The sequence below is a fragment of the Ahaetulla prasina genome, chromosome 7 (genome assembly GCF_028640845.1).
Source record: "Ahaetulla prasina isolate Xishuangbanna chromosome 7, ASM2864084v1, whole genome shotgun sequence".
Lineage (NCBI taxonomy): Eukaryota > Metazoa > Chordata > Lepidosauria > Squamata > Colubridae > Ahaetulla > Ahaetulla prasina.
In genome coordinates this window covers 11,085,676-11,096,267 of record NC_080545.1, presented here as the reverse complement: position 1 = coordinate 11,096,267, position 10,592 = coordinate 11,085,676, and the positions used below count along the sequence as shown (strand labels likewise).

Sequence of the window (10,592 nt, the reverse complement as noted above, 5' to 3'; positions counted from 1 at the left end):
GATGATTAAAGGCCTGGAGACTAAACCGAAACCTGCAACACATTCAAAACGCTGGTATTAATTGTCATTATTATTTTTTCCTCCCTCTTTTTTTTCATTAATTACTTTAACCAATTAGAAATAACATGTAAAAATGCAAGAAAACAATGAAAGAATTAGTAAAACAACCAATAGGTTGTGATCGACATTTTAAATTCTGATGAACTTATGAATCATTGAATGTTGACATGAATTCCAAGACTTCTAAATAAATTTTATTTTATTTTATTTTATTATTATTATTATTATTATTATTATTATTATTATTATTATTATTATTATTATTAATAATAATAATAATAATAATAATAATAATAATAATAATAATAATAATAATAATAATAATAATAATAATAATAATTTGTTTTGTTTTGTTTTTTGCACTTCTTAGCCACCCATCTTCCTCACGGAGTTCTTATTACAGTTAGTCCTCGACTTACAACCACAGTTGGGGTCCAAAATTTCCATTCCTAAGTGAGACAGTTAACTTGAGTTTCGCCCCATTTTACAACTTTTCTGGTCAAAGTGAACGGCTGCAGTTGTTAAAATAGTAACACGGTCATTAAGTGAATCCTCGCTTCCCCATTGACATTCCTGGTCAGAAGGTGGCAAAAAGAGATCACATTGACCCCAGGACACTGCAACAGTCATAAATATGAGCCAGTTGCCAAATCCCTGAATTTTGATCGCATGACCTTGGGGATGCTGCAAAGGTCGTAAGTATGAAAAACAGTCATAAGCAGTGGTGGGATTTAGCCGGTTCGGACCAGTTCAGGTGAATCGGTAGTTAAATTGCTGGCTGGCCCCGCCCCTTCCAGGAGTCCCCGTGCACCCGATTTTGGCTCCCAGGTAAGTGCAGGGAGACCTCCTATGCCCAAAACGGGATGTGAGGGTGTGTGGCATGCCCTCCCCCTCCGCAGCCCGTTTTTACTCCCAGGAGGCTGCAGAGAGGCCTACTAGGCCCAAAATGGGGCGCAGGGGGGTCCTTTTTGCTCCCAGGGGGGTGCAGGAGGCCGAGTGCTGCCTGTCACATCCCTAGCCACACCCACCATGGCCACGCCCACCCATCCAGTCATTAGGGCAGAGAACCGGTTGTTAAATTATTTGAATCCCACCACTGGTCATAAATCAGTTTTTTTAGTGCCCTTGTAACATCAAACGGTCACTAAATGAATGATTCTAGGTCAAATCTGTAATCATCGTGTTTCTTTTTTTCTCTTCTTTCTCCGAGGTGTCAATGACATGACCTGAGTTTAACTCATAAAATCATCTATTACAATGTCCTTCCTCTCGAAGACTACCTCAGCTTCAATTGCAACAATACACGAGCACACAATAGATTTAAGCTTAATGTGAACCACTCCAATCTTGATTGCAGAAAATATGACTTCAGCAACAGAGTTGTTCATGCCTGGAATGCACTACCAGACTCTGTGGTCTCTTCCCCAAATCCCCAAAGCTTCAACCAAAAGCTGTCTACTATTGACCTCACCCCATTCCTAAGAGGTCTGTAAGGGGCGTGCATAAGAGCACCAGCGTGCCTACCGTTCCTGTCCTAATGTTCCCTTTGATTGTATCCAATTAATATAGTTATTACATACTCATATATATGCTTATATATTGTATAGTTATTTCATGCTTATGCTTATATATACTGTGTGACAAAATAAATAAATAAATAAATTAAATAAATAAACAAATAAATAAATAAATAAATAAATTTGCAATTTCCAAAGTACCTCCTGAAAACGACTAGATTTGGTGCCTCAAAATGCAGTCGAATTCCATTGGCCAATAAATCTACATCTGTCGTGTTCCACTCCACTGACGGCCGGGTCAGGGAAATCCGAATCAGGCTTCCCTCTGCAGCTCTGCCCAAAGTCCTAGCAAAGTCCTCAGAGCAGGCAGGAGACCAGAAAGTGACTTCAGCAAGATAAGTTCGACTTTGCCTGACTCAGAGACTGCCAGAAAGCAGATCCTTTATATAGGCCATGGGGTGTGGCTCCATGACTCAGCACTCATTAAGGCCTGCCCCTCCCTTCCTTCTGTTGCCTCCGCCTATCCAGTCTTCTGATGCGAGGGTCACTCCAATCAGCAGCTGTTGGAAATAAACCTTCCTCAGGCTCACATGCTGTGGAGGAGGGGGAGGGGTCTAGCTGCATGGAGCCAGGGCTGGGGCCAGGGGGTGCTCCCTCCTCTGCAGCCTGCTTGGGCATGGAGCCAGGGCTGGGACCGGGAGATGCCCCCTCCTCAGCCTGTCTGGGCATGGAGCCAGGGCTGGGGCCGGGAGGACATTCTTCAGCGTTCGGAAGCAGATAAGCAGACCCCGGCTGCGGTGAGAGCGGGCAAGACACAACAACATCTTTCCTACACGCTAAAGGCTTTCTGCGTTCACTCAGCCTCCAAGATGACAGGAAATTGTGAGTGTTAAGGACCACAGCCTTTGCAGACATTTTATTTATGCAAGATGAATCAGAGACATAACTGATACAGAGTGTTGTTAGTTAGTTCCCGTTCCAGCATTCCTTGTTTCCATTCGTCTCTTCCGAATCTTCCAAAATTCAGCTTTCTGGGGTTTGTTTGTTTGTTTGTTTAGCCATAGCTGGTTTGGTATTTTTAGACTCTCTTCTCCATTCCACTGTGTTTAGCTTCAGTGTCGATTTAATTTTAATTTAAGTGCACAAAAGGAGTCCCTCTTTCTTAACGTACACTGTTGTGTCACCATTTTGACTGAAAGGTCATGCCTGCAAATTATTCCTTCTGAATTATTATTTATTTATTTATTTATTTGTATCCTGCCTTTATTATTTTTACAAATAACTCAAGGCGGCAAACATGTTCAACACATCTTCCTCCTCCTATTTTCCCCCACAACAACAACCCTGTAAGGTGGGCTGGGCAGAGGGAAAGGGACTGGCTCAGCTGGTTTTCAGAGCTAAGGTGGGACTAGAACTCACAGTCTCCCAGTTGGTTTTCAGAGCTAAGGTGGGACTAGAACTCACAGTCTCCCAGCTGGTTTTCAGAGCTAAGGTGGGACTAGAACTCACAGTCTCCCAGTTGGTTTTCAGAGCTAAGGTGGGACTAGAACTCAGTCTCCCAGTTGGTTTTCAGAGCTAAGGTGGGACTAGAACTCACAGTCTCCCAGTTGGTTTTCAGAGCTAAGGTGGGACTAGAACTCACAGTCTCCCAGCTGGTTTTCAAAGCTAAGGTGGGACTAGAACTCACAGTCTCCCGGCTGGTTTTCAGAGCTAAGGTGGGACTAGAACTCACAGTCTCCCAGCTGGTTTTCAGAGCTAAGGTGGGACTAGAACTCACAGTCTCCCAGCTGGTTTTCAGAGCTAAGGTGGGACTAGAACTCACAGTCTCCCAGTTGGTTTTCAGAGCTAAGGTGGGACTAGAACTCACAGTCTCCCAGCTGGTTTTCAGAGCTAAGGTGGGACTAGAACTCACAGTCTCAGTTGGTTTTCAGACCTAAGGTGGGACTAGAACTCACAGTCTCCCAGCTGGTTTTCAGAGCTAAGGTGGGACTAAAACTCAACGTTTCCTGGTTTCTAGGCTGGTGCACAAATAAGTAAATAAGATGAATATTTATATAAAATGTGAATTAAACACAGCTCTTTCAAAAAATGTATTTATTCTTTTTCCCAAGGGAAAAACGTCCCCCGCCCTCAGCCGCCACTATGGTGCAGGAAGCCAGCTAGGCCACACCCCCATGGCCACGCCCACCCAGCAACTGGGCAGCGAACTGGTTGCTAATTTTTTTCAACCCCACCCCTGCTTCTCTCCACTTCTTCTCATGATTGTGTTAAAGTGTGTAAGCTTCCCAGTCACTGGGAATAAAATGGCATATAAATGTAATAAATTAAATTAAAGTGCAGCATTCCCGCACCACTTTTTTTTATATATATATCAAGAGATCCCCATCTAGTCTCTTTAGATAGCTCTGTCCAGCCCTCAAATTTCCCCCTGCTTGAACTATTTGTACCTTGATGAAGGTATCTTTTCTTTTATGTACACTGAGAGCCTATGCACCAAAGACAAATTCCTTGTGTGTCCAATCACACTTGGCCAATAAAAATTCTATTCTATTCTATTCTATTTAAATTCTTTTTTCCTGTAACTTCTTGATGTCAGCCACACATGGAGAATAATTGGCATTTCACAGAAGACAATCATGGACATTCTCGTTTTCTATTCATCCCCAGAAGCTGGCTTCTTCCATCTACTCAGATCAGGAGTGAACTCCAACAGGTTCTGACAGGTTCTGGAGAACCGGTAGTGGAAATTTTGAGTAGTTCGGAGAACCGGCAAATACCACCTCTGGCTGGCCCCAGAGTGGGATGGGAATGGAGATTTTGCAATATCCTTCCCCCAGGAGTGGGGAGGGAATGGAGATTTTGCAATATCCTTCCCCTGCCATGCCCACCAAGCCACACCAGGCCTACAAAGCCATGACCACAGAACCGATAGTAAAAAAGTTTGGATTTCACCACCGACTCAGATCGTTAAGCCATCTCTCTCCCCCTCTTCCTTCCTTCTTTCTCTCTCTCTCTCTCTCTCTCTCTCTCTCTCTCTCTCTCTCCCTCTCTCCCCCCTCTCTTTTAAATGTATATGCTGTCCATCTTGCTATCAAGTGGTGGGATTCAAATAATCTAACAACCGGTTCTCTGCCCTAATGACCTGCTGGGTGGGCGTGGCCATGGTGGGCGTGGCCAGGGGGGTGTGACAGGCAGCACTCAGCCTCCTGCACCCCGCCAGGAGCAAAAACAGGCCACGGGAGGACACGCCCCCCCGTGCCCTGTTTTGGGCCTAGTAGGCCTCCCTGCAGCCTCCTGGGAGTGAAAACGAGCCACGGGGGGGACATACACACCCGTGCCCTATTTGGGGCCTAGGAGGCCTCCCTGCAGCCTCCTGGGAGCAAAAATGGGCTATGAGGGGGGCACACCGCCGCCGCCCCCACTGCCACGCCCCATTTTGGGCCTAGTTGTCCTCTTAATGGGGCACGTGCGGTGGTGGGATTCAAGTAATTTAACAACCACTTCTCTGCCCTAATGATTTCTTCCAACAACCGGTTTACCAAACTGCTCAGAAAGTTAACAACCGGTTCTCCCGAAGTGGTGCGAACTGGCTGAATCCCACCACTGGGCACGTGGGATTCCTGGAAGGGGCGGGGCAGGGCCACCCAGCAATTTAACTACCTGTTTGACCGAACCGGCTGAATCCCACCACTGCAAGTGACTCTAACTGGACCGGGAAGCTTTCATCTGTGAAAAACCCTCCACTTCTTTGAAGTCTACTCTAATGGGCTGGGTTCTGGGAAAGAAAATGAACAGAGAATGGCTCCACTAAATGGTGGAGATGGTAAATAGGTCAATTCTTCATAATTCCTTTCTGGATAAGGAGAGGATATGAGATCACCCACAAGTGCTCCCAGTGAGAAAACTGCAAAACAGGGTTATTTGGTGGGTTTAGAGCTCTGGGAGACAAGAGAATTGGGCCATCTTGCTCAATGGACATCTCCTTTGAAAGGACGCTAAATTCACACACTTTCGTTTCTAATCATTGTCGGAAATAGCTTGTCAGCTGCTTTTCAGATACTGGGAACCTTTGGGTTGATGTATTTTACAGGACCATGTGAGTTTTCTTCAATCCTTAGTGGGGGGGAAAACAACCTTTTAACTACAAGTTTAAGGATTGTTTTAAAAATGGGAGCAGGGGAATAACCAGCTGAAGTATGACTAGTATTTTGATTTTGGGACATTACAAATGGGTTAAAGATCTAGAATGGATTAACTTGTCTGATCCTTTTGTTCTACAGTCAGTACAATGCGTGGGAACCAATATTCTTCGTATCTTCTCTCATTAAGCTTTTTTCAAAAGTTTGTAAACTTTTGGAATTGGTTTTGGTTTGATGTGCATTCCAGAAATTGAACTTGTTCCTGCATTTGAATTGTAAACCAATTAACAGAGCAGCCAAAATCAACCAAACGTTCAGGAAAGGAAAATCCTGGAAAAGGGCTCCAAAATAATTTTTTTAAAAGCCTTATTTTCAGGAAATCCAGCTTTTAAATATTTATATTAATGATCCTTTTAAAAGTTTTGTTGTTGTTTTTTTTGGACACTCTAAAGTTTTCATTACAAATTGTTTAATATTTTTCTTGGCTTCAAAAAACAAAACAAGGCAACACGAACTGCCGTCACAGATGTGTTTACAAAAAAACCCTAAAATCTAAACTTAACATTGTAAGATTATTTGCCCTAATTCCAGAACATGAATGGGAGACAGTAACAGAGTTGGAAGGTACCTTGGAGGTCATCTAGTCCAACCCCCTGCTGACGCAGGAGATCTATACTAGGGATTCGAACAGCCGAATGACCGAACGGCTGACCTTTCTTAGCCATTTTTATGGGTGAGTTTCAGGAATGAAATGCTCCCGGTTTGGACCGGATCGTGCGAACCGGTAGCGATGGGAGTGGGTAGTTCGGAGAACCGGTAGCAAAAATCCCTGCCCCCCACCATCACCACCACCCACACCTCACTGTTCCTCTTCTCTGTCCCTAAAGCTCTCGGTGGTGATATAGCTGCAAATGGCCTTAAATGACTGCCGCGGTGCTTCAAAGGGCTGCATTACAGCTGATTAGCGCTGTAGGCGGCTAGTAGACCGGTGCCTCTATTTTTAAAGGAGGTAGACTGGTGCCTCCCAAAAAAAGGCAATTAGTAGACCAGTGCCTCTATTTTTAAAGAAGGTAGACCGGTGCATCCCAAAAAAAGGCAATTAGTAGACCGGTGCCTCTATTTTTAAAGAAGGTAGACGGGTTCGCTCCCAAGTTTTGTATATTTTATTATTTTTATTGTTTATTATTATTGGCCATGCCCATTCAGTCACCTGACCACCGAACCACGCCCACCAATTAAGCCACACCCACAGAACCAGTAGGGAAATTTTTTTAGATTTCACTCCTGGTGAGCTTCATGGTAAAACACAGCATACTGGAGAGAATCAAAAGTGGCTTTATTTTTGAAAAGGTAATGCGCTGATTTTTGATTTTTTATTTTTTTTTGAGGAGGAAGAAAAAGACAAGACTTGTTTCTTCTATTCCCAGAAGCTTCATCAGTTGTATTGGATGCTGTGGGAGATGGAAGGACAGTTATTGACAGTTGGGGTTAATTGGTGGGAGGGGGAATGAAGGCAGGACAAGAAGCAATGGTTGGAAACTGATCAAAGAGAGAAGCCACTTAGAACTAAGGAGAACTTTCCTAACAGTGAGGACGACCAAACAGTGGAACAGCTTGCCTCCAGAAATCATGGGTGCTCCACACTGGAGGTTTTTAACAAGAGACTAAGGTGAAGGTAAAGATTCTCCTCGCACAGGTGCTAGTCGTTCCCAACTCTAGGAGTCTCAGCAACTTATTTAGATAGAATAGAATAACGGAGTTGGAAGGGACCTCGGAGGTCTTCTAGTCCAACCCCCTGCTTAGCCAGGAAACCCCACACCACTTCAGACAAATGGTTATCCAACATCTTCTTAAAAACTTCCAGTGTTGGAGCATTCGCAACTTCTGGAGGCAAGTTGTTCCACTGACTAATTGTTCTAATTGTCAGGAATTTTCTCCTTAGTTCTAAGTTGCTTCTCTCCTTGATTAGTTTCCACCCATTGCTTCTTGTTCTACCCTCAGGTGCTTTGGAGAATAGTTTGACTCCCTCTTCTTTGTGGCAACCCCTGAGATATTGGAACACTGCTATCATGTCTCCCCTAGTCCATCTTTTCATTAAACTAGACATACCCAGTTCCTGCAACCGTTCTTCATATGTTTTAGCCTCCAGTCCCCTAATCATCTTTGTTGCTCTTCTCTGCACTCTTTCTAGAGTCTCCACATCTTTTTTACCTTTGAACCCATGTCTTTTAACACAAGTAGTGCAAGATCAGAAGAGGTGGATAGATCTGGCCCATAGAATCACCACCCAGTATCAGACATGACTGAATGGATATTCTCATCATCTTTTAAACCTCTCACTTAATGGTCACCCGAATGAACATCTTGAGTGTAAAAATACTGATATTTCCTAAAAGTTTTGTAAGTAGTTTATGGAGGAGCTGAAATCACAAACAGAAATGAGAAATGATGTTGCCACTGGTATACATCCATTCTTTACTGTTCTTTATCACGAGAGAGATAGTACTTGGCTGGACTTTAATAAATAAGGACCACTTATAATATATAAACAATAGAAACCTTTATATGCTACATGCATATCATATAATTTAGTCATAATAACTTATATGGCAGAGAGAAAACGAACTTATGTTCGCCCGATTTTCCTGGACAAGGCGCACACACACGAAGTGTCTATTCTGATCCATCGCCAGGCTACAAGTTTACTGTTCTCTGAAGTCAATGCGCGCACAAATGTTTGTGAGGTTTTACACTGGGAATTCCAGTGCTTGTCATCGATACCACGACAACCGCTTTTGGCAGGCTTGGCTTGCTTACACCTCGTTTCGTAAAAATATTGTTTGACCGGAGATGGGCCCATTCGGATTTCGCCCAGGACAGTCACCTGGTGTCCTCGGATGTCCACAGCGGAGGTTTTGTCCGTGACCCATCGGCTCTCGCTGTCGCACACAGAATATTCCCCACGGTGGGTTTTCCCTTCGGTATACCTCTTCCGGCGAGACGTTCGGTTCAGCACCATGGGCTCCTCCATCAGGTACAAGGGAGGGGGCTCCAGGGGGGTATTTTCACTCAGGAGTACCCGGGGAGAACTGAACCGTCTCTGCTGCCTCAGTAATTCTGCATCCAACGAAACGACAGGCTGGAAACCCAATCTAATATCTTGGCTTGTAGTCAACTCTGGTTCAACCTCGGTTTTCTTCACTGGGGTTGGCACGCCGTCCTTCGTTCTGGCCGTCTGCTTGGGGATCTTGTTTTTCCAAATGCCAGCTTGAATCAACGTTTTAAGGAAGGAATTCATGGAATCTTCTGATAAACTCCCTTGGTCCATGCTGGTCGATTGGATGCCACAGAGAAAAGCCAGAAAGGTCACAGAAAACAAGATGGACATCACCTTGTTCACATGTAAGGTCTGAAAAAGAATTGAGAGGCAACTTAATCACATGAGCTTACACCCCGAATCCACCCAGAGTTTCTAAACTTTTTAAAACTGTTATTTCTCAGTAGAAAAGCCACAAGGCACAAAGGAAGGTATCCATGTAGTGATGTGAAGCTGCTTAACTGTTGTCACAGACGAGCGAGTTCCTGTTGGAGCTCACCCAACATTCAAACCTGATATGGTCACTTTATCCTAAGACTGTTGTCCATGTTATCTGTGCACGAGCCGCAGTGGCGCAGTGGTTAGAGTGCAGTACTGCAGGCTACTTCTGCCGAGTGCTGGCTGACTGCAATTTGGCAGTTCGAATCTCACCAGGCTCAAGGTTGACTCAGCCTTCCATCCTTCTGATGGGGGCAGTGCCCATCTCTGTTTCTCTGTTTCTTAGCCAAGGGAGCCAGCATTGTCTAAAGATATTTCTGTAGTCATGTGGCTAGTATGACTATAGGCCAAGGTGCACAGAACACTGCTATCCTCCCACCGAAGTGGTACCTATTTATCTATTTGCGATTACATGCTTTTGAACTGCTAGGTTGGGCAGCAGCTGGAGCAAGGAACAGGAGCTCATCCCGTCATGTGACACTCGGGTCTCAAATCCAAGCTTTTCATTAGGCGTTGACGTATCCGTGTCAACTCTTAGCAAGCCCAACTATCACAAGCGATCCTGTAAAACATCTGATTGAAATCAAGTTACCATGGCTGGCAGGGGAATTCTGGGAGTTGAAGTCCACAAGTGTCTTAAAGTTGCCAAGTTTGGAGATCCCTGCTTTAGATAATCCGTGCTTGATTTCTACTCAGACCTTACAATCCGGAAGGGAATTTGGTGGAGGGAAAGTGAGAAGCATTAATGTGTGAATGGATTGGAAAACTGCAACTGACACTAGATTACAAAAGACACACGACCACAACTGAAAACCACAGTTCCCAAGCTCTTCCTTGACATTTTCTGTGCTGTTTGGGAATGCTCAATGCATGACTTGGTCTCATTAGCCTGCAGCTCCTCCCACCCTAACCCAATCCCACCAATGAAGGCAGTAAACCAGAATGGGAAACATCTAACTTAATTATACCATTTAAGGATGCAATTATATACACACTTATATGATTAGCGACAGATCAAACATAGGCGGAAAATAAAACCGCAATCCTCAATTGGGTAAAACAGCCAAAATGGACTAGTTGTAGGAATGTTACAAAGATATTTAAACTTTTGGCATGATTCACAAATGGTCCAGACATAATGTGGACAGCACACTCTAGATGACTTAACTTGGATTAATTCAGAGAATTTGAAAGTATTTCAGAAAATATCGTATTATTCAAATCGCTTGTAGCGATGCCACAAATGCGCTTGCTCTACAAATTTAAAACACATTGGTTGGCTTGGATATGCAAATAATAATAATAATAATAATAATAATAATAATAATAATAATAATAATA

The 10,592-nt window shown here is 43.9% G+C and overlaps 1 protein-coding gene across 8 annotated transcripts in view; it reads right to left on the bottom strand.

Annotated features, from left to right (window-relative positions):
- Window positions 1-8,251: 8,251 nt before the first annotated feature.
- NTF3 (neurotrophin 3) overlaps window positions 8,252-10,592 on the bottom strand; it is a 101,814-nt gene continuing 99,473 nt past the window's right edge. For 5 of the 8 annotated variants that reach the window (XM_058191050.1, XM_058191051.1, XM_058191048.1 and 2 more), the window contains exon 3: window positions 8,252-9,125. In XM_058191050.1, the coding sequence (XP_058047033.1) occupies window positions 8,343-9,125 (783 nt within the window). In that variant the 3' untranslated portion in view covers window positions 8,252-8,342. Of the gene's footprint in view, window positions 9,126-9,843; window positions 9,950-10,592 lie in introns of all 8 variants that reach the window. The other 3 variants (XM_058191053.1, XM_058191052.1, XM_058191054.1) reach the window with 1 other exon arrangement.